The sequence below is a fragment of the Scyliorhinus canicula genome, chromosome 2, assembly GCF_902713615.1.
Source record: "Scyliorhinus canicula chromosome 2, sScyCan1.1, whole genome shotgun sequence".
NCBI lineage: Eukaryota > Metazoa > Chordata > Chondrichthyes > Carcharhiniformes > Scyliorhinidae > Scyliorhinus > Scyliorhinus canicula.
The window spans coordinates 59,093,983-59,118,762 of NC_052147.1; the positions used below are offsets into that span (position 1 = coordinate 59,093,983).

At 45.3% G+C, this 24,780-nt stretch overlaps 1 protein-coding gene across 5 annotated transcripts in view; it reads left to right on the forward strand.

Annotated features, from left to right (window-relative positions):
• The window catches only part of samd4a (sterile alpha motif domain containing 4A), a 237,761-nt gene that overhangs the window by 167,179 nt on the left and 45,802 nt on the right, over positions 1 to 24,780 (forward strand). For all 5 annotated transcript variants that reach the window (XM_038779283.1, XM_038779263.1, XM_038779301.1 and 2 more), the window contains 2 exons: positions 15,252 to 15,555; positions 20,580 to 20,665. In XM_038779283.1, coding sequence (XP_038635211.1) covers positions 15,252 to 15,555; positions 20,580 to 20,665 — 390 coding nt within the window. The remainder of the gene's footprint in view (positions 1 to 15,251; positions 15,556 to 20,579; positions 20,666 to 24,780) is intronic.

Below are 24,780 nucleotides of genomic sequence, written 5' to 3' on the forward strand. Positions count from 1 at the left end.
AGCAGTGTGGATATCTTTTGGGCTGCCTGCAAATTCGTTTGGAAGAGCAGTGCTTGATGTTCTCTTGGGTCTGATTAGGAGCATGATGAGATATGTCAATTTTCCATCCATGGAGAAGATGAGCAGCTACGATGTCTGTTCTGACAGATGATGCTTGTCCACTATTTGTGAGGAAGGTTTAATCCTTCGGGTTGTACTTTAGGGTCTTCGGTAAAGAATCCTTTTGGTATGCTCCAGTCCTTTCTAACATTATACAATGGATCATCATTGCTGACGAGCTTCAGTGACTCTTGGGCCTGATTAGAACAAAAATGGGACCTAATAATCTTTATTGTCACAAGTAGTCTTACATTAACACGGCAATGAAGTTACCATGAAAAGCCCCTCGTCGCCACATTCTGGTGCCTGTTTGGATACATGGAGGGACAATTCAGAATGTCCAAATTGCCTAACAGTACTTTTTTCAGGACTTGAGAGAAAACCGGAGCACCCAGAGGAAACCGACGCAGACACAGGGAGAACATGCAGACTCCACACAGACGGTGACCCAAGTAGGGAATCGAACCCAGGTCCCTGGCACTGTGAAGCAACAGTGCTAACTACTGTGCTACAGTGATCTATGCATTGAGGCACGGCTTGGTTGAGTTACTAAATGATATTTTTTTGCATCTGTGTCTACTGAGGAAGAAAATGCTGCCAAAGTCATAGCTAAGGAGGAGTTATAAAGAAAAGTAAGATAGATTGAGAGTAAATTAGCTCAGAATATAAAAACAGATAGCAAAAGTTTCTACAAATATATAAAATGATAAAGAGTAGATAAGGTAAAAATTAGTCTTTTGGAGGATGAGAAGGGGAATTTAATAATGGGAAATGAGGAAATGGCTGAGGCATTGAACAGGTATTTTGTGTCGGTCTTCACAGACGAAGACACAAATCACATGCCAAAAATTGTTGACAAGGAGGCTATGGTAGGTGAGGACGTAGAAATGATCATTATCACTAAGGAGGTAGTGCTGGGCAAGCTAATGGGGCTAAAGGTAGACAAGTCTCCTGGCCCTGATGGAATGCATCCCAGGGTACTAAAAGAGTTGGCGGGGGAAGTAGCAAGTGCGCTCGTGATAATTTACTAAAATTTGCTGGACTCTGGGGGCGGTTCCGGCAGATTGGAAAACAACAAATGTGATACCACTGTTTAAAAAAGGAGGTACACAAAAGGCAAGTAACTATAAGCTGGTTAGCTTAACTTTTGTAGTGCGGAAAATGCTTGAATCTATCGTTAAGGAAGAAATAGCGAGACATCTGGATAGAAATTGTACCATTGGGCAGATGCAGCATGGGTTCATGAAAGGTCATGTTTGATTAATTTAGTGGAATTCTTTGAAGACATTACGAGCGCAGTGGACAAAGGGGAACTAGTGGATGCGGTGTATCTGGATTTCCAGAAAGTATTGGACAAGGTGCCGTACAAAAGGCTGTTGCATAAGAAAAAGGTGCATGGCGTTACGGGTAATGTATTAGCATGGATAGAGGATTGGTTAACTTGCAGAAAACAAAGAGTGGGCATAAGTGGGTGCTTTTCTGGTTGGCGATCAGTGGTTAGTGGTGTGCCTCAGGGATCAAGTGTTCGGACTGCAATTGTTTACAATTTACACTGATGATCTGGAATGGGGACCAAGTGTAATCTGTCGAAGTTCGCAGATGTCACTGAAGGTGAGTGGTAGAGCCAAGTGTGCAGAGGACACAGTCTGCAGAGGGATATAAACAGTTTAAGTGAGTGGACAAGGATCTGGCAGATGGTGTTCAACGTTGATAAATATGAGGTCAAACATTTGGGTGGGAATAACCACAAAATGGACTATTAAATAACAAGAAATTGCAGTATACTCCTGTGCAGAGGGACCTGGGTGTCCTAGTGCATGAATTGCAAAAAGTTAGTTTGCAGGTGCAGCAAGTAATTTAGATGGCACATGAAATGTTGTCCTTCATTGCTAGAGGGATGGAGTTTAAAAGCAGGGAGGTTATGTTGCAGCTGTATAGGGTGCTGGTGAGGCAACACCTGGAGTTCTGTGTACAGTTTTGGTCTCCTTACTTGAGAAAGGATGTACAGTGCCTTATTTGAGAAAGGATGTACAGGCACTGAAACGTGTGCAGAAGAGATTCACTAGGTTGATTCCGGAGTTGAGAGGATTAGTTTATGAGGAGAGACTAAGTAGACTGTAGAAGCAGGGGAATTGTTTCCACTGCCATCTGAAACTAGAACTAGGGGGCCAGTTGAGGAGGAACTTCTTACCCAAAGTGTTGTGCATCTGTACAATTCACTGCCCAGTGAAGCAGTTGAGGCTATCTCGTTAAATACTTTTAAGGCAATGGTAGATTTTTGAACAGTAAAGGAATAAAAGGTTACGGTGAACGGGTGGGTAAGTGAAGCTGTGCCACAAAAAGATCATCCATGATCTTATTGAATGGCAGAGCAGGCTCAAGGAGCCAGATGGCCTACTCCTGCTCCTAGCTCTTATATTCTTATGTTCTAATTGATAGGTGCACTGAAAGAGATGGTATTAGAAAGGCTGGCTGTACTTAAAAGTTGATAAGTCACCATGTAAGGTTTAGAGTGTCACGGTTTAAAGCCTTTCTACCTAAGAAAAGACTCAACGGTCCGAATTTTTAATTTCTAACACTGGGGTGTTTGATTTACAAGATATGAATAATTAGTACTTATGAATAAAGTAGAATTTATTCAGGAAGATTTTACATATAATTAACAAGAAGCGGTGAAGTCAAAATAGAAATTTCACATCTCTCAGCGTCCCAGAAGCTCTTTGTGTTGTCAGCACAGGCAATTAAGTGATGTTGAACTGTGTCCAGAAGAATTACGCCCCAGAAGGCACGGTATCACTGTGCCAACAAAGACACTTAATTCACCAACCGTTATCCCTCAGTTTCTTTCCTCCTTTTTTTTTGGAGTTGGTCCAGATTCATCCCTCCTGTTGGTTATAGGATCTGCGTCATGTGTTGCCCTACCTCCTATCTAGAGCCATGGAGACTAAAGACAAATATTCATCCCTTTTGACCTGGGTCCTTCCGAGTTTACATGCCATTGCAAACAAATGCACAATTCTTTCCAGATACAGAGAAGCCATAAATAAAGTCTCATTATCTTGTCAACATACTTTAACAGCCCCACAAATATCAGAAAATAAAGGATCCCCTCTGGCACAGATCAATTAAAGCAATATTTGGTTTCTTTAAACATAGTGTTAACTTCAGTTCAGCGTGCTTCAGCCATTTCTTCAAATTGATTTTTTTAAAAAATCTAATTGTATTGTGGGCCATTAAGACAGATTGTCATTGGATTAGTGATTCAGGGTACCGCTCTGGGTATCCCAGATCTATGGATTACTAACCCAATGACAATACCAATACACCACTGCCTCTCCACCTGTCTTGCAAAAGATGTCTTTCAAAATTCGTCATCTGTGGTGGTGGGATTTGAATCCGGGTACTGCTCTGGTACCCGGGTTCAAATACCACCATGGCAGATGGCAAATTTTGAATTTAATAAAAATCTGGAATGGTTACCATGAAACCATTGTAGATTTTTGTAAAAGCTCATCTGGTTCATTAATGACTTCAGGGTCATTACCTGTCCTTACCTGGTCAGGACTACATGTTGAGGGCAATTGGGGATGGGCAATAAACGCTGGCCGTGCTAATAATGCTAACATCCCATGAAAGAATAAGGAGAAAAACTACAGCGCGAGACTCCAAGGAACTTCTTCATAAAACAATCAAACAATTTTCTTTCTTCACAAACAACTACCTCGACTTAATTATACAACAGAAATTCAAAAATAACCCTTTTAAAAGTGGCTTTGTTAAGGAAACAAATTAATGAAATTATCAAAATTGTGCAACTAGGATCTGCTAGGATGCATCTGAGGATGCTGAGGGAAGTAAAGGTGTTTATTATGTAGGCGTTGGCCATTATCTTCCAATCCTCCTTGTATATGGAGGTAATGGCAGAGAATTGCACCCTTGTCAGTTTAACCTCAGTGGTGGGGAAAAAAATAACACTTACAGGAAGCTGTGGCAAACCTGTATAAACACTAGTTTGGCCTGAACTGGAGTCTCGGCACCATATTTTAGCCAGAATGCAAAGATATTAGAGACGGTGCAGGAAAGATTGACGCAAATGGTTCCAGGGATGAGAATTTTCAATTATGTGTATAGTTTGGAGAAACTAGGTCAACACCTACTCTATCCCCATAACCCAGTAAACCCACCCAACACTAAGGGCAATTTTGGACACTAAGGGCAATTTATCATGGCCAATCCACCTAACCTGCACATCTTTGGACTGGGAGGAAACCGGAGCATCCGGAGGAAACCCACGCACACACGTGGAGGATGTGTAGACTCCGCACAGACAGTGACCCAAGCCGGAATCGAACCTGGGACCCTGGAGCTGTGAAGCAATTGTGCTATCCACAATGCTACAGTGCTGCCCAAGGAAACAAAAGTGCTAAATATTATTTGTTGGACTGGAAGGAGATGTACAGCAGTGTTCTTCAGTTGTCTGTACTCAGACCACTGCTTATATTAATAACAATGTGCCCTTTACATCCATGTCAATATCAAAATTTGCGGATGACACCAGTTGGAATATTGCGAACTGTGGGAGTATATAGACAGGCTGGTTGAATGGACGTACAAGCAAACTTCAATACAGAAATGTGAAGTGATACATTTCGGTACGCAGAATGAGCATAGGCAGTATTCTAAAGGGGTTGCAGGATGAAAGAGACCTAGGGGTATATGAGCACAAATCATTGACCGTGGCAGAGCAGGTTGAAAAATGGTTAAAAAAGGCATAGGAATCCTGAACTTTATTCAGAGAGGCAGAGAGAACAGAGAGGCAAGAAAGTTGAGATCACCCTTTATAAAAAGCTGCTTCGGCCTCCACCAGATTGTGTTCAAATTTTGTCACCACACTTAGGGTTGATATGAAAGCTTTAGAGAGGGTGAAGAAAAGATCTATGAGAATGATTCTTGGGATGAGAGACTTGAGGTTACTTGGATAGATTGGCGAAGCTGAGTTTGTTTTCCCTAGAAAAGAGAAGGTTGCGAGGAGATTTGACACTGTTCAAAATCATAAGGGACCTAGACAAGATTAGAGATAAGCTGTTGCCTTTGGTGGACAGATCAAGGAACAGAGGAGACTAATTTAAGGTGATTAGCAAAAATGCCAAAGGCAGCATGATAAACACTTTTTTTAATACAAAGTTAGGATCTGGCCTGGGATGGTGCAGACGGATTCCATTCTAGCTCTCGAGGGAAATATTCAACCATCTGAAAATAAAAAGCTTGCAGGGGTTAGGAGACCAGTCAGGGGAGTGGAATTAGCTGAATTTACCTCCGAGGGCTAGCATGCACCTGATGAGCCAAATGGCACCACTATTCTGTAACTGTTCTATGATTAGATGATTTCTGTTACCTGAGACCATGCTCTGACCTGAGAAAAACAAACTGTTATAGATCAGAAAGCCATCGACAATTCTTCAGGGCTACTATATATCTTTCTCTTTCAAGGGCCTCCAAATATACAGGAACTATAACAGCTGTAAAATAAGAACAAGTGAGTGGAACACTCAAAGTGAAGGTCAAGATGTCGAAAAACATTGATCAAATTATTATTTTGTACAAAGCAGAGGGAAGCTCTGGCAGAACTATCGGAAAAGACCGGAACTGCCGTGGGTTGCATCAAATAGATTTAAGCTCCTAACTCAAGTAGGTTTCGGGTTGGGGTCAATTTTCAGCAAAAGATCAAAGACCTGAAGAATTAAACTGCTTCTAAAGGAAAGCTGAAACATTTTTAAGGGGCCTCCGTTAATTCAAATGTTTTTCCTTTTACATTCATCAATTTGGGCAGCACGGTAACACAAGTGGATAGCACTGTGGCTTCACAGCGCCAGGGTCCCAGGTTCGATTCCCTGCTGGGTCACTGTCTGTGCGGAGTCTGCACGTTCTCCCCGTGTCTGCGTGGGCTTCCTCCGGGTGCTCCCGTTTCCTCCCACAGTCCAAAGATGTGCAGATTAGGTGGATTGGCCATGATCAATTGCCCTTAGTGTCCAAAAAGGTTAGATGGGGTTATTGAGTTCCGGGGATAGGGTGGAAGTGTGGGCTTAAGTGGATCGGTACAGACTCAATGGGCCGAATGGCTTCCTTGTGCACTGTATGTTCTAAGGGTGGTGCAGTGGTTAGCACTGCTGCCTCACGGCACCAAGGACCCGGGTTGGATCATGGCCGCGGGTCACTGTCAGTGTGGAGTTTGTACATTCCCCATGTATCTGCGTGGGTCTCTCCCCAACAACCCAAAGATGTGTAGGGTAATGGATTGGCCATGTTAAGTTGCCCCTTGGTGTCCAAAAGGTTAGGTGGGATTACGGAGATAGGATTCGGGCATGGGCCTAGTGCTCTTTCCAAGGGTCCGTGCAGACTTGATGGGCTGAATGGCCTTCTGCACTGTAGTGATTCTATGATTCTGATCTCCCTACGAGTGCCATTCTGTCTGATATCCGTTTGTGGAGACCAGCACTGAACAGTGCTCGCCCGAGGTCTCCAAGGCGAAGGGGATCAATCCCAATGCCTTGGTTACCTCGGGGAACTACATATTAGAGTGAGACTAACTGTCTCATTCTAATTTTTAAAAATTAATTTATGGGATGTGGGCGTCGCTGGTGAGGCCAGCATTTATTGTCCATCACTAGTTGCCCTTCAGAATGTGGTGGTAAGTTATCTTCTTGAATCGCTGTAGTCCTTCAGGTGTAGCTACACCCACTATGCTATTAGGCTCAGAGTTCCAGGATTTTGTCCCAGCGACAGTGAAGGGACGGCAATATATTTCCAAGTCAGGATGGTGAGTGACTTGGAGGGGAAACCTCCAGGTGGTGGGATTCCCAGGTATGTGCTGCTCTTGGTCTTCTAGATGGTAGTGGTTGTGTGTTTGGCAGGTGCTGACTAAGGAACCTTGGTGAGTTACTGCTGTGCATCTTCTAGATGGTATACAAGGCTGTCACTGTTTGACGGTGATGGAGGGTTTCAATGTTTGTGGAAGAAGGAGCAGTCAAGTGGGCTGCTTTGTCCTGGATGGTGTCGAGTTTCTTGAGTGTTGTTGGAGCTGCACTCATCTGGGCAAGTGGAGAGTAATCCATTATATTCCTGACGTGCCTTGTAGATGATGAACAGGCTTTGGGGGTGTCAGGAGGTGAGTTACTCGCCTTGGTAGCCACGATATTAATGTGGCTAGCCCAGTTCAGTTTCTGATCAATGGTAACCCCCAGAATGTTGATTTTGGGGGATTCAGAGATGATAATGCTATTGAATGTCATGGGGCGATGGTTAGATCCTCTCTTGTACAAGATGGTCATTGCCTGACACTGGGTGTGGCATGAATGTAACTTGCCACTTGTCAGCCCAAGCCTGGATATTGTCCAGGTCTTGCTGCATTTGGACACAGACTGCTTCATTATCTGAGGAGTCGTGAACGTTGTGCAGTCATCCGCAAACATCCCCACTTCTGACCTTATGATGGCAGTTCACTGATGAAGCAGCTGAAGATGGTTGGGCCGAGGACACTACCCTGATGAACTACTGCAGTGATGTCCTGGATCTGAGATGATCCAACCATCACAACCGTGTTTCTTTGTGCCAGATATGACTCCAACTAGCGGAGAGTTTCCCCCTGATGCCCATTGACTCCAGTTTAGCTAGGGCTCCTTGATGCCATACTCAGTCAAATGCTGTGTTAATGTCGAGCAGTCGCTCTCAACCTCACTTCTGGCATTCAGCGCTTTTGCCTATGGTTGAACCAAGGCTGTAATGAGGTCAGGAGCTGAGTGATCCTGGCGGAAGCCAAAATGAGCGTCCGTGAACAGGTTATTGCTGAGTAAGCGCCACTTGAGACCACTGTTGATGATTCCTACCATCACTTTGATTCGGCGGCAGTTGGCTAGGTTGGATTTGTCCTGTTTCTTGTGTGCAGGACGCACCTGGGCAATTTCCTACTTTGTCAAGTAGATGCCAGTGTTGTAGCTGAACTGGAACAGCTTGGCTCGGGGTGTGGCACAGTGGGCAGATCTCCCGAGATCGCGTTAGATCTCCCTTGGCATAGCGAGCTGGGTAGATCCTGGAAGTGGGGTCTCCGGTTATTTACCGACCACAGCGCGCTGCTTTTCGGGCGCAGCGTGGCTGGTAGATCCTTCCCAATGTATCTAATTACTCCCCAGAAATCATAACAAGTGGGCAGCACAGTGGATCAGTAGTTGGCACTGCTGCCTCGCGACACAGAGGTCACAGGTTCAATCCCGCCTCTGGGTCACTGGCTGTGTGGAGTTTGCACATTTTCCCCCTGTTTGTGTGGGTTTTGCCCCCACAACCCAAAGATGTGCAGGGTAGGTGGATTGGCCGCGTTAAATTGACCCTTAATTGGAAAAAGTGAATTGGGCACTCTTAAATTTAAAAAAACAAAGAAATCATAACAAAAACTCATTAAGCCTCTCCTCGTAAACATAAGCATGCTTTGAAATAATGATGATCTGGATGGTACGGTGACGCAGTGGTTAGCACTGCTGCCTCATGACGCTTTAAGGTTTGAAGGAACATTTTGAGGGATTATTTAGTGTTGTATTATTTTCGGGGTTATCTTTGAAGTAAGGGGTGTTAAGGGATCCAATGTTTTTTAAAAAGGTTAAGTTGAATTCATGGAATAAACATTGTTTTGTGTTTAAAAACCCACGTGTCCATAATTGTAATACCACACCTGGAGACCAAGCCGTGTGCTTCAAAAGCAACAATAATTAAAGGGAGAGGTTGGTTGAACTCTGATACATTTTGGGGTTCCGAAAACGCCGCTCCCATAACACTGATTTTTTTTTTCCAATTAAGGGGCAATTTAGCATGGTCAGTCCATCTAACCGGCACATCTTTGGGTTGTGGGGGTGAAACCCACCCAGACACGGGGAGAATGTGCAAACACCACACAGACAGTGACCCAGGCCTGGGATTCAAACCCGGGTCCTCAGCGCCGTAGTCCCTGCGCTAGCCACTGTGCCACAGGCCGCCCTCTGTTCTGCCCCTCTTAGGCAGAGGACTCGCGGACATGAATTGGTGCAAGTATTTACGAGCGGGAAATGGACACCATGGCTGCCGAGAGGGAGTTGGAGACTGGAATAACCCTCAAATTATCAGACTTGCTGGAGGTGGCTGCCTGGGCCAGGGCAGTAGCCAGGGAACGACTTGGTGCCAAGTCTGTTGACTCGGGCTGTCCTCCTCGGGATTGCCTTGTTTGCGGCAGTATGTGGGTTTAAAAGCATCTTTGGTGCTACTTACAGGCTCCTGGCTGCTCATGCTGCTGACTGCTCATTGTCCCTTGTGAATGTTGAGAGAGCCCCTGGCGATGTGGGAGCCCATCCAGGCCGCCCCTCTGGAAAACCTGTACCGCATCGCTATCATTATGAAGATGAGCGTGGCCAAGCCCAACCGTTGGCCCACCAGTGTTGGCACGCCTCAAAAGCGTAGCCCCACTGCAGAGGAAGCAGGAGGATCAGCAGAGCCCACCCCAAACAAAGGACACCTGCACTCTGGCCTTAGGAACCCTCCCTGGTTCTCTGACCCTCACAGGGCAAAGGCTTCACCAATGTCTTCCATCCCTCGGGATCACGAGGGATTAAGTAGAATGCCCACCTCATTGGCGGATGACGCCCAGTACTAGGCTGACCTTGATGAGATTCTGCGGGACATGTCCTGTTCTCAATGGGCATGGCCAAGGCACTGCAGAACTTGTCCTAGTCGCAGGTGGGCATTGCCGAGGCGCTGCAGAGCACGTCTCAGTCACTGAGGAGCACCGCCGAGGGTGTTGACATGATGGTTCAAATCATGGGGATCCGCCAGGGCTGGCAGAGCCAGATGATGCAGGGGCAGCCATGCTCAAACCAGCTCCACCTGCCTCCCAAGGTGAACCCCAGGGCCCTAGGTGCATCGAATGGGAGGAGGGGGTGCTGAGTGCCAAACTGGAGCTGTCCCATGGCGTGTGGATGGTGGCCATCAGCTCCCCGGAGTTCCACCCCTCTAATGAGGCCGCATCTCACATTCAGCACACGAGACAGGGTGGCACAGCTGTGCATGTGCCGCCGACCTGAGAGCCGGGACCACATGGCCCCAGAGGACACCTGCCAGGGGCATTGAAGGCCACAGGACGAGGCAAGCAGCTGGCTGCCTCCACCTCAGATGTACATCCTGGGGAGACACCTAGATGTAGCGTTACAGCTAGGAAGGCAAAGTACATCGTGGATCACTGAGGGCAACGAGGAAGGAGGGTACGTGGGGGGGGGGTGGAACTTTCAGGAGAGTGGGGAATTGTAAAACACCATAAAAACCCTTGTCCACAACCAGTATGATGCCTCAATCACTTTATTCTGCAATGCGGGCCGTCCCCGAACCCTTGGCCCATCACTCCAGCCGCCCCTCACCCCGGGCACACTGCAAGCAGGTGATGGTGTCAATGAGCACTCAGCAGACAGACAGGGGTCAGACTATGGCATGGATTGAGGAGCACTGGCACTCTGCTCTCTGTAGGTTATCATCACCTCCCCTGCCCTCGTCAGTGACTCACTGATGGTGCCGACACAGTCCCAGCACCCTGGAGCGATGTGACATATACCCTGGGAGGGTGGGAAAATGGAGTGGTGGTGGGGGGGGGGGGGGGGGGGGGGGGGGGGCGGGAGAACCTGGCCACGTCCTAAGTGAATCGGGCAAATATGAGGACCTCCCTGGCCCTCCGGTCTTGCCAGACCCTCGCCACAGACACCTGTCCTACAGCCTCTGGCTAGTCCTTCAGTTCCTACCAAGCCTCATCCCCCAGCCTGTGTCGGTCTGGCGCCACCTTGTTGTCATCCTCCTCCTTTGAGGTGGCCACATGTGCCTCATTACCAACCTCCAGACCCGCTTCTGTGCAAAGATGTAACGGGCACAGCAGGCCACCACAAAACGGACAGCCTTCCAGGTGGTATACTGGAGCGCACCATCGGAGCGGTCAAGGCATCAGAACCACATCTTGAGTCCGATGCACCGCTCAATCACATCCCGGGTGGCCACATGGACCTTGTCATATCGGGTCTCCATTTCGGTCTCCAGTCTCCATTCTGGCATCATTAACCAGGTCCTCAGCGGACCCCCTTGTCCCCCAAGAGTCAGCCGCGCACCCTGAGGACAGGAATGACCGACTGCCCCATGATGTAGCTGTCATGGAGACACTCCCAGGAAACAGGCACAAACGTGCACTATCTTCATCTGGTGGTCGCACATGAGCTGTAAGTTGAGGGAGTGGAACCCCTTTGGTTAACATGGGGCACCCCCAGATGGCCCGGCTGATGGCCACTGGGAACAGGTGTCGTCCTCCTCCATGTGGCGCCAGGTCCGCAAGGACATGGCACAGTGCCGCACCGTCTCCATGTTGAGGGGGAGCCTTGTGCGGCACATGCTGTCCATCATCTGATCAAACCACCAACGACGCATGTGCAGATCCACAAGGGATGGGAAAGGTCCTGAATGAATATTTCTCATCAGTATTTACTGTTGAAAAAGGCATGAATATTCGGGAAATTGGGGAAATAAAAAATGATGTCTTGAGGAGTGTACATATTACAGAGAAGGATGTGCTGGAGGTATTAAAGCTGATCAAGATAAACAAATCTCCGGGAAGTGATTAAATGTGTCCCAGGATGTTGTGGGAGGCTAGGGAGGAAATTGCAGGCCCCCTAGCTAAGACATTTAAATAATCGACGGCCACAGGAGAGGTGCCTGAAGATTGGAGGGTAGCAAATGTCGTGCTCTTGTTTAAGAAGGGTTGTAGGGATAAGCTCGGGAACTACCGACTGGTGAGTCTTACTTCTGTAGTGGGTTAGTTGTTAGGTATTCTTAGGGACAGGATCTACAGGCCTTTACATAGGCAAGAGCTAATTAGGGAAAGTCCGCATGGCTTTGAAAGTGGAAAGTCCTGTCTCATGAATTTGATTGAGTTTTTGAAGGGGTGACCAAGAAGGTAGATGAGGGCAGTGCAGTCGACGTTGATTACATGGACTTTAGCAAGGCCTTTGACAAGGTATCACATGGTAGGTAGTTGCAAAAGGTTAAATCTCACGGAATCCAGGGTGAGGTAGCCAATTAGATACAAAATTGGCTTGGCGACCGAAGCCAAAGGGTGGTTTTGGAGGGTTGTTTTTCAAACTGGAGGCCTGTGACCAGCAGTGTGCCTCTGGGATCGGTGCTGGGTCCACTGATTTGTGATTTTATATAAATGATTTGGATGAGAATGTAGGAGGCATGGTTAGTAAGTTTGCAGATGACACCAAGATTGGTGGCATAGTGGGCAGTGAAGAAGGTTATCTAGGATTGCACAGGATCTTGACCAATTGGGCCAGTGGGCTGATGAATGGCAGATGGAGTTTAATTTGGATAAATGTGAGGTGATACATTTTGGTAGATCAGATCCGGGCAGGACTTATTCAATTAATGGTAGGGAGTTGAAACAGTTACAAAACAAAGATCTAGGAATACAGGTTCATAGCTCCTTGAATGTGGAGTTGCAGGGGGACAGGGTGGTGAAGAAGTCATTCAGCATGCTAGGTTTTGTTGGTCAGTATATTGAATACAGAAGTTGGGACGTCTTGTTGATGTTGTACAAGACTTTGGTAAGACCACATATAGAATACTGTGTTCAGTTCTGGTTATCCTATTCTAGGAAGGATATTGTTAAACTAGAAAGAGTGAAGAAGAGATTTACGAGGACTTGATGGTCTGAGTTATAAGGAGAGGCTGGGACTTCTTTCCCTGGAGAGTAGGAGGCTTAGGGGTAATCTTATGGAGGTCTATAAAATAAGGAGGGGCATAGGTAGGGTAGATAGTTGACATCCTTTCCCAAAGGTAGAAAAGTCTAGAACGAGAAGGCATAGGTTTATGGTGAGGGGAGAGATACAAAAGAGACGAGAGGGGAAGTTTCTTCACAAAGGGTGGTGACGGGCTGCCAGAGTCAGTGGGAGAGGAGGGTAAAATTTTTGCCCTTTTGAAAGCAGTTAGTGAGTTACATGGGCAGGGTGGGTATAGTGGGATATGGGCCAAATGCAGGCAAGTGGGACTAGCTTAGTGATAGAAACTGGGTGGCATGGACAAGCTGGGCCGATGGGCCTGTTCCATGCTGTAAACATCTATGACTCTATAACCCCGGGCCATCGGGGGCCTACTGCTCTGGGTTCCATCCCTGGTCTGATGGGTGGCCGGTGCCTCAGGGTATAAGGCGAGGTCCGGCACATGGTCCACTGCCTCGAGCAGCTGCAGATGCTGCCGCTGCCTCCAGCGTCTGGCCATCCAGTCTACCAGAAAGCAGGCGGCCTTCCAGGCAGTGTACTAGTGCACCACCGGGGCGGTCGAGTCATCGGAACCACATCTTGAGCAGCACCACGAGGGCACGTTCTGGGTCTAATGTCCCTGCCATAGCGTTCACTATTTGTAAGGATTTGTGAGAGGGTGTACCAGAGACTGATAAACAGCGGTGGCCACCTGTTGATTTCCTCCTCTTTCTCCCCCCTCCCCCCCCCCTTCCATGTCCCCCAAACCCGGAACGCCCTGCCCACGCACACCCACTGCAGCGGGGCTGCCTCGCCGGACCCCAGACCCTGGTGCTGGTCCCCTCCCCGTGGCACTCGCCCACCCTCCGGCCGTGGACATGTTCCCGGAGCTGTGTCCCATCCTCTGGGTGTTCAGATGTTGGCTTGTGTTTGTGGTGTTGCCTCCTGCAGTGTTCAGGCACAATGTCCAGGCATCACGGTCTGATTGGGATGCTTGGCAATGACTCCCACATGCTACGTGGGCTGCGCACCCATGGGAATCCACTTGGGTTGTGTGAAGTGCTCATTTAACGACAATTGCCAATTCCCTATTAGCAATAGCCTTCAGCCGCACAGCCAGAGGCCTCGGCAATCGGTGGGGGTTGTGGGTGGTCGGTAGGGCAGACGGGCAGGGACAAGGTTTGCCCCCAGAACGGGTAAACACAATCCAGTGGTTAGCATGGTGGTGCAGCGGATGGTTGCGCCTCCCCCCAACCCACTCCCATGGTGGCCACCCCAGCCTGGGTGCTCCCCTCCCCCCTGCCGCCGATGGTTTCCCCCATCAAGCAACAGGGTGACAAACCCAGTGCTCCCGGGCTCTTTGCCTGTGAGCAAAGATGGCTACTCACCCCCATGGAAGCCCTTCCGCCAGGTTCACGTTTTTAAAAAGGTGTACTAATCGGGGCCAGCGTGACCACTCGCTTAGGAGACTGGTGGATACGAGATGGCTCCTGTTAATTGTATGCAAGTAGGGCGTAAGTGGCAATAATTGGTTTCTCGCCATGCTACGGCAAGATCCCGATTTTGCCTATAGGAGAGGGCCGGTTGCATCGCGAATTGTTTGGTGCCTGGTGCGGTTCTTGTTTTTGGCCTTTCCTGCTATTCACTGACCTTGTTTCGCTTGAGCGAGAGCGTAATGAGGCTGAAGAATTGTGCCTTTAGTCTCCTAATGGAGAATCCTGGCCAGGATTTCTGAATAATTTCCAACAATGTAAATATAATGCACATTTCTATAAGACTAAGGAAAAGAAGTAGGGCACTTCACCCATCGAGTCTGCTCTGCCATTCAATGACTGATCTGATGACCTTCAACTCCACTTTCCTGCCTTATTTCCCCCAACCCTTGATTCCCTTGCTGATTAAAAATGTCTATCTCAGCCTTGAACATACTTAACAACCCAGCCTCTACAGCTCTTTGAGGCAAGGAAATCCACAGATTTACTAGCCTCCGAGAGAAGAAATTCCCCTTCGTCTATGGTTGACCCCTTACTCTGAGATTATGCCCTCTGGTCCTAGATCGCCAACAAGAGGAAACATCCTCTCAGCATCTACTCTATCAAGCTCCCTGAGAATCTTTAATGTCTCAATAAGGTCACCTCTCATTCTTCTAAACTCCAATGAGCACAGGCTCAATCTACTCGACCTCTCTACATTAGAAAATCCCTCTATACCAGGAATCAACCTTGTGAACCTTCTCTGATCTGCCTCCAATGCCAGTATATCTTTCCTTAGATAAGGGGGCCAAAACTGTTCACTGTAATAAAGTTATATACATTTGAATATTGCATTGATATTTTATATTCTATTGTACAGGATGTTCTTGAAGGCGGTAATCTGCGTAATGCCCTCCAGGAGCTGCACCAAATGATTCTTACCCCTATCAAAGCTTACAATTTTGCCCATATCCAAAACTCTGGTGAACAGAACCAAGACTTGGACTCTCAGTCCACTTTAATGAGCTCAGACAGCAGCTTAGGAAGTCGGCTACCTGATGTGAAGGACCCTGCTACTGGAGTCATTCAGCAACAAAATGTCACAGGGTGTGAGGGCGAGTCAGGAGGTGCTCCTGTTCCAGAAGGGGATCTGCCTGGACAGTTTACAAGGGTCATGGGCAAAGGTAGGCCTTGCTTTTGAATATGTCTCAAGTTAAAATAGATAAAGAATGTTACATTAAATAATAAAGGAAAATATGATAGTTCAGTGGATTCCCAAATCAAAAAATATATATTGTGGTTTTGGTGGCATTTGGGCTAACTCTGAGACTCGTGTTAGCAATTTCCAGTAGAAATACAACCCCAAAATTTCAAATTTAGCCCAAACCACCAAAGTAAGTTCACTCTGCAACTGAACAAATTATGCATCAAGTAATTGGCCATTCTTAACTAATTCCTGGTAGATCTAGATTTGCAGCACAGATCTCTTAAATTAGCCCCAATTTTCCTGCTCACTCAGTGAGCTCAGAAGAATAACCGATTCGATATAAGAAAAAAATCACATTGGTTCTAAAACAAACATAGTAAAGGGAAATATTACTGTGCCTCTGGTCATGATGTAACTGACCCAGGATTGCATAATATACATCAGCCTTGGTTCAGTGGTAGCATTCTTGGCATTGATTTAGAAGATCATGCATTCATAGAACATACAGTGCAGAAGGAGGCCATTCGAGTCTGAACTGACCCACTTAAGCCCTCACTTCCACCCTATCCCCAGAACCCCAATAACCCCATCTAATCTTTTTGGACACTAAGGGCAATTGATCATGGCCATTCCACCTAACTGCACGTCTTTGGACTGTGGGAGGAAACCGGAGCACCCGGAGGAAACCCATGCAGATACTGGGAGAACGTGCAGACCCGGCACAGAGAACATGCAGACCCGGCACAGACAGTGACCCAGCAAGGAATCGAACCTGGGACCCTGGTGCTGTGAAGCCACAGTGCTAACCACTATGCTACCATGCTGCCCGACAATTTAGAGTGGCCAATCCATCTAATCTGCACATCCTTGGGTTGTGGGGGTGAAACCCATGCAGACATGGGGAGAATGTGCAAACTCTACACGGACAGTGACCCAGAGCCGGGATTCAAACCCGAGTCCTCAGCGCCATACTGACCACTGTGCCACATACCACACCACTTCACTTCAGAGATTTGAGTACATAATCCAGGCTGATACTCAAGTGCTGCATTTCAGTTGAGATGTTAAACTGTCTGACCTCTCAACTGATACAGTGCTACTTGAAAAAGTACAGCAGAATTCTCCAAGCATTTTGGGCAATATTTAGCCCTCAATTCACTCCACTGATATAGATTAGCTGGTCAATTTTCTCATTGCTATTTGTGAGACCTGACTATCCACAAACTGACCTTCATGATTCCCTGCATTGTAAAAGAGATTACTCTTCAAAATTATTTAATCGGCTCTAAAGCGCTTTGTGACATCAAGTGTTTGAGAGATGTATAAATGCAAGTTTGTTCTCATTTCTTCCAATGCTGCTTTTTAATTACCTGAAATAAGAAGCTGTTCTTCTAACATGCCTTAACTTGAGCAGGGGTATTTTTATAAATCTATTATAATTAGTCAGGCAAAATATTGTCTTACATGAGCATTTAATATCACTGCTGTTAAGTTCTAATTATGACCGACATTCAAGCATCCAATGTTTCTGAGAATTAAAAATTCTCACTCAGACTCTGAACATCTTACCAGGAAGTATCTATGAATTGACAATGACTGGTAGCTGTCTTCTGGCTGGCTTGTAGAGCATTAACGGTGTTTGAATGTATGAAGAATTCTCTGTTATAACGACCTGCTATATCAACTAAAGAAGAAAATAAAGATGGGCAAAAGCCTAAGATTTTTTCTCACATTTATACTTAATAAATCTCAGGTGCTTATGTGAAATTCACTTAGTTTTTTTTCACTGAAGCAGAAATCCTGTGAATTACCTATAATTAATTTCCATGCTCTTTCAAATGATTAGCGAAATCTCAGGTGAATTTTCCAAATTTTATTTCCTTAATTTGTCTTGGATTTTAATTTTGTTTCTCGTCACTTTGGATGGGGTGAAGAGTGTATGTATTGTGATGCACAAGACATCACAGTTGTTTAGGAAAGGTTTGAAAGTTTTCTCATATGAGTAATTTTGCAGTATATCCATTAAAATATCTCTCCTCAGTCTTCTGGAGGATGGCGACAAATGTATTGCAACTTTTTAGTGTCTGCTTGGGTGGATTGTATCATTCTCTGATGTTGCATTTTCTGATTCTATAAGATCTAGTCTAATTTTTCCTCCTTGATTCATTAGCACATCTTTTCAAGACCATAGCAGTCTTAACTTTCCTTGTGACTCCCGAACACCATGTTCTCCGTATATGAGTTTTGTTACCTCCGCTATTTCTCTTATCCTAGTTCAAGTTCTCTTTAATTGTAAATAGCTTTGACAAAATTGTTCCAGTGCATGCTTTTCGCACCATAACCCAAGAGAATTCAATGTCCACTTTTTACATCAATACGATATTTCTAACACACTTTCTGGAGGCAAATGTTCATCTTTGGCAAGCTTAGAAACTGTCCGATTTTCATTGTCATGAAGTCAATGAATAAGAATGTTACCGTGTATATTTATTATCCCCACTTGATATATTTGAAAGGATATTCATCCTGTTAAATAACTCATTTACATGTTCTATGCTCTGTTTAACTTCATCATTAGATGTCCAAAATAACAGATTACTCAAGTAAGCAATTTTATTCACTTGTTCTATTTTTGTACTCCTAAATGTTCAATAGTACTTTTTCTCTGATTGCTGTTTTTTTTCATAAATACTCGAGGTTTGTCGAATTTATATTTGTGTCTCTTGTAATGTTTTATATTTGCAATGTTACTGTATCATTAGTACACCTTGGATTGTTTACAAATTTTCCATCACCTTGACCCCAATTCGCCATATTTTCTGTCGTAATGTATTCCAATTAAATGAAGAAATAATTTGGATAATATGCTTCATCTGCTCGAGGCATTAAACTTAAAAAGGTATGGGTTAATTAAGAACAGTGAACATAAATTGTAAAGTGCATATTGCACTTCACTAACTTTATTGAATTCTTCAAAATGACTGAATAAATTGATAAGTGATGTGGTATATTTGAATTTTTAGGCAATATTTGATTAAATGCCACATTCCAGACTTATTACAAAGGTTAAAACCTAAGCTATTAAATGTAAAATGATTTTTAAAGAAGTAAATTAATGGTTTTCCTTGTTTGGGTGTAGCTATTAATATACCTAGAGACAGCTTCTGTTCGCATATGCATAAATGATTTGGATTTTTAGATGTTTGGAGGTCTGGTTGTTGCTTGTTAGTATAGTAGTAACGTAACTACTAGGTCACCAAACTTACTTACCATAATTTGCCAACACCGCATTAGGCAGTACAGCAAAATGTGAGGAAAAATGTAAGAAAACAGCGTGAGAGAAGTGAGAGGATATGTGCGAAATACAGTGAATTGAAGATGAATACAAGGTTGTACACTTGGTGGGGGAGGGGGAATAGGAGGAAGATAGAATACTTTGAGGTAAAAGTTCTAAATAAAGTAGAGGAGCCAAGGTTTCCAGATAGAAATGGACAATACTGCAGATGGAAAAAAAATGATCATCTGTGTTATCCAAGGTAGAGGAGTCTAGAACTAGAGGACATAGGTTTAAGGCGAGAGGAGACAAACTCAAAAGAGACCAGAGGGGAAAGTTCTTCACACAAAGGTGGTGAGCATCTGGAACAGGCTGCCAGAGGCAGTGGTAGAGGCGGGTACAATTTTGTCCTTTTAAAAAACAGTTAGATGGGAAGGGTGGGTAAAGAGGGATATGGGCCAAATGCAGGCAAGTGGGACTAGCTTAGTGATAGAAACTGGGCGGCATAGACCAGCTAGGCCAATGGGCTTGTTTTCATGCTGTAAACATCTATGATTCTAAGACACATTGAATACAACATCAAAAACATGTATTTGTTCAAGACACGATTGGTGCAGCTTTGAGCACCCCGTTGTAGAAGGACATTGGCACAATATAGATTTACTAGGATACATCTCAACATTAAATTATAGTTTACAAAGGACTTGAATTAGACAGGTACTTGGTAAAAGAAAAATATTCATGTGTGGCAGAAAGAGCAGGGAAATGGGATTAGAGCAGTGCAATACTGGCGCAGGCACGATGGATTGAATGGTTTCACTTAGTGCTACAATTTCTGGTCATATAATCCTTGTCTTGGTCTTTTGATCTTTTTCATTTTGACTCATCAGCACTTACTTATTTCTGCTCCCAGGAAAGATTCCTAGTAAGTCTTCTATCTGTGTTTCCAACCTATTCCAAACCCTTGTGCTCTATATTTTATACAACAACCATTGAACCCTTCTACCATCAATCCTTAAAATATTCCATTATCTGCACTTAGGGTGTATGTTCCTCTCTGTATCTGTGTTTCATTCTCACCATCTCTTGGTATCTCTTTGTGTAGGAACATGCGTATGCACCTGTCTGTTTTTGTGTGTATGCCTGTGTCTCTCTCTGCCTGTCCTTTTCTTGATGTGAAGATGCCGGCGTGGGACTGGGGTGAGCACAGTAAGAAGTCTTACAACACCAGGTTAAAGTCCAACAGGTTTGTTTCAAACACGAGCTTTCGGAGCACTGATCCTTCCTCAGGTGAAGGAGCAGTGCTCCGAAAGCTCGTGTTTGAAACAAACCTGTTGGACTTTAACCTGGTGTTGTAAGACTTATTACTGTGTCCTTTTCTTTGTGTCTATTTTTCATATCTGTACGTCTCTTCCCTTGTCTGCTTGTTTCTCTCTCTCTCATATCAACTTTCTCCAGCGTGATTAAAGTGTGGATCTGTTCACGACTCGTCAACGTATCTGCGACTATCATGTTCCCTACGAAGTTTTCTGACCCGAAAAAATACCGCAAAACTTCATCGATAGACACACAGCTTTATTTTGTGTTGGTACAGTGCTGAATTCTGTAAAGTTGAAAAATTAAGTTTTACCGTTTTTTTTGTGATTTTCAGCTTCATATTTTGGAGACACTTGGTGGTTTCTATTTCTAGTACGGGTTTTATGATGCTCGATCATTCTCTTTTACAGTGTGTACGCAGCTCCTAGTATCCAGACCTGATGAAGAGAACATAAGCTCTTATCTGCAGCTCATAGACAAAAGTGTGGGACATGAGGTGAGTGCAAGTAGAATTCGAGACTAGTCAGGCTATATGACAAACCTATCCGTTTGAAGTTTTACATGTTTGAACTTGTCGCTGGTCCTCGTTTCGCAATTTAGTTTGATATAGTTTAATGAATTGTTTTTTTCCATGCTATTTACTGGGCTGGACTTTATGTTACTTGGCAGGTGAAGGTGGCAGAATGGAAACGGAGTGATCACTCATTCCCACCGTTTTCTCTGCTTGTTCAATCAATTAGTGACCATCTGATGGCAAGGAGGTTAATTATAGGTGCAAAGGATGCTCCTCGTCCAATTAATACTGTAGGCCAGGATGTCATGTGCCAGAGGTGCAATATTGCTGGCAAGATGTTGGTCACGGCTAGAATTGTAAAAAGAACCATACTCTCAGAATCATGATTTTCTTTACTGAAGCCTCAAGATTTTCTTAAATAACTTCAAAAAACATATATGCTGCCACCTTCCTCTGAAACCTCTGCCACATTCAACCATGGTCATGGTGGCAGGTCTTTACGTCTGTCCTTGTGCTGCCTTATCGTAACTGCCGCAAAAGACTCCCAAACCTTTTCACATCTGTCTGAGAATTCAGCAGGCAATGAAAAATTGGATTGGGATGAACAACCCAATAAACTTGATTGGGTTGTTAACAATAGCTTGTTAATTAGTTATTTCAAAATGGCAGGCAGGTTGCCGATTTCCACGTCCACATGCCTTCTGTAATTTGAGAGACTAGTGTGATGATGTTGTATTGCCAACGCAATGTCAGCGCACCATATTTGATCGTGTGGGGGATGGGGGTCACTCAGTTTGCAAATGTAAAATCCAGCCCACCATCTTCTAAATATCTATACCAAAGAAAAAGCTGAAAATTTAGGAAACGTACATTTCTGAAAGAATTTTCTGTTTTCTTTTCGAAATGATTACGTTTGTCATTTCCTTTTGTTGCAGTAAAGCCTGTGTTTTTCAAGCTTTTTCTCAAAGCTCAGACCTACAATCAATCAGCCTTCTGACTCTTCGCTGAACTGCTCTAGTCCCTCAATATCTCCATGGTTTACCTCTCCCTCGTTAACATTTGCTATGTAAATTCTAGTTATCGACCTGATTTTTTTATTCAGGTGAAGAGGCTCAAAATGCCGGCAGAGGCCCAAATCCAGAAGTCCCATTCCTGAACCTGGCCTTTGTGGGGGGGTAAATGGGGTGGCTTACAAATCGCACATTGTGGTTCCTGGCAGCAGCTTTCCCATTTAATTCCGCATCTGCCTTCATTCATGTGATTTTGGTGAAGTAGGTAAATTAATCCTAAATTGTGCAGATTAGAACTAGTAGAAGCAGGTCTGATCTTTGTGAATGTGTTTGGATAGCCAGGTTTGGAGATGTAAAGTACCCTTTTGAATTTAGTCCTGGGACGCCTTTGGGGGTAATTTAGGTACCCTTTGGGATTGTTTAAAAAAATATAGATAGGGTTGTGTGCAAGAAGTTCATAAATTTGGTGGAACTGTCCAAGAACCATCAAAACTCAATCGAACTGTCAAAGCTGCCAATGAATTTTAACTCTGCTGGGCTTTAAATTTTAAAAAATGTGTGGAGTTTAAAAAATCAATGCCTGCAAGTTCAGTCAGTTGACATAGTTCCAAGGGCAATCATTATAGGATTTATACTGCAGGACTGATTTTACAACCTAACATTATCACAGTGGGATGTCTGTTAAGTGAGAAGTTTAACAGCTCCAACTGGTAATAGAATGGAAAAGTTTGTTTTCCTAAGAGATTAATTAAAGGAATTTCAATGATAGTAACTTCATCGATAGACACACAGCTTTATTTTGTGTTGGTACAGTGGTTAACACTGCTGCCTCGCAGCGCCAGGGACCCATGTTCAATTCCAGGCTTGGGTTACTATCTGTGTGGAGATTACACTCTCTCCCCGTGTCTGTGTAGGTTTCATCCTATAGCCCGAAGATGGGTAGGTTAGGTAGATTGGCCATACTAAATTGTCCCCGAGTGTCAAAAAAGGAGCAGGATATGTGGAGCCTAGGTTGGTGCAGATTCAATGGGGCCCAATGGCCTCCTTTTGCGCTGTAGGGATTTTATGGTTTTTGAGGTATGCCCATAGTGGATATTCGGTGAATTGGCATGGAAAGAGTAAGTGCAAAGGGTGGTGGGTGCATGGGCTGGCACTATGCCAGCATATGGGCTATAAAGGGACATGGGGATTTGGGGTAATGGATTGATGTAGTGAGTATGAGGAACATGTAATAGCATGCGGGCATGAAGGGCCACAGGGAGGGTAGAGAGTGGCATGAGGTGGCATAAATTGGCCTGTATGGGACATGCAGAGTGTGTGGGGGAGGTGAGGCTTGCAAAGCTGTTTATTATTTTGATTTTTTTTCCAGTAAATTCCACCAAGTGCAGAGACAGGCCTCCGCTCAGCCTGCCTCCAAAGTAGGTAGCCTTCATTCTCATTGTGGGGGTGATGGGTCCAAATTCTAATCCAGCCCATTGTCCCTGCCCCACCCGCCCCACCCATCCAGAAAGAAAATCTGGTCTACTGTGCCTCTTTATAACTTTATAAATTGGGTTGGCAAAGTCGGAAAATGTCCAGTCTTTGTGCTCCTGATGGAGGGACTGAAAATTTGAACCATGGGGCTGAATTCTCCGCACACCGACACCGAAATAGCGTTTTTCGCGCACAAATCTGTTTCGCTATTCTCCCCCCCCCCCCCCAAAAATCTCCGTACTCGGGAGTACGCTGCCCCGAGTATCCACGCCCGAGGCCCGTGCCGTTATTCTCCGTCCCCGACCGGCCAAATTCCCGACAGCATGGTTCTAACATGGTCCTGCCATTGGGGACCCTCGCATGGCGGCTGCGGACTCAGTCCGGGGCCGCCACAGTTGGGGAAAAGCCGATCGGAGGGCAGGGGGGGGCTTCATTCGGGACTGGGGGCTATGTGTTTGGGTGGTCCGGAGCGGTCGATGCGGGGAACTATTTTGGCGGTCCAGGTCCGCAGGCTGCCGCCATGTACATGCGTGGCCTCTGACCCGGAAGTGCGGAGGGCCGTATCAGCAGCTAGAGCTGTGAGCTCTACAACAGCTGCCTGCTAGCAAGACAGTGAATCTATGGCCTTTTGATGTCATTTTCCTGCTGTAAAAGACCACAGTTTTCACAACAGCATAGCAACATAGTCCTAAAAACGGAGAATCCAGCCCATGATCTCAGGGGCCAGAATTGGACACAATATACAAGGTTGGTCTGACAAGTGAACATTACAGTTTAACCATGGAATCCTGCCACAAACTCAAATTTGCCATTTATAATTTCTATACGCCTCTCTGGTTTTCATTTTTGATTTAGCAAATTACTAATTTAATTTATAGTTGAGGAATTCTGAATAATTATTTGCATTCAAATAAGCTATTATAATAATTTGTTGAGTAATTTGTTGAGTAACTATTTAGCAGAATTCTTTGAAAATATTTTCATTCAAGGCTTTTTACATATATTCACAAAATATCAGAAGACCAAAACACCAACCTGAGCCAACAACCACAAATCCCCAACCTGTCCTGATACCAGCACCTCACCACATCCTGCCTTCCCTATGTATACCCCCTTAACCAACCACACCCCCCCGCCCACACAATCCCCCACCTACCCTGCTGACCCCTTAATTCTCCTTGAAGAAATCAGTGAGCAGTTTTCACCTCCGGTGAACCCCTCTATCAACCCCAGCAGAGCGAACTTGACCTAACCGCAGGAATTCTGCCGGGTCACTCGTCCACACCCCTGCCTTCAGCGGCTCTGAGTCCCGTCGACACAACAAAACCTGTCTCTGGGTTATAAGGGAGACTGGCCTCCTGGATCTTCTGTGACACCAAATATAGCCACCTCCGGACTCTGGGCCACCCCCACACCCAGAACCTCGGACATAACATCTGAGAACCCCTGCCAGAACCCCTCAGTCTTGGATATGCCTAAAGCATGTGGATGTGATTTGCGCCGCCCCTCGCACACCTCCCACACCTGCTCATCTTCACCACCATCATGTGGACCCTATGCACCACCTTAAACTGTATGAGGCTTAACCTTGAACACGTTCACCCTCCGCAAGGC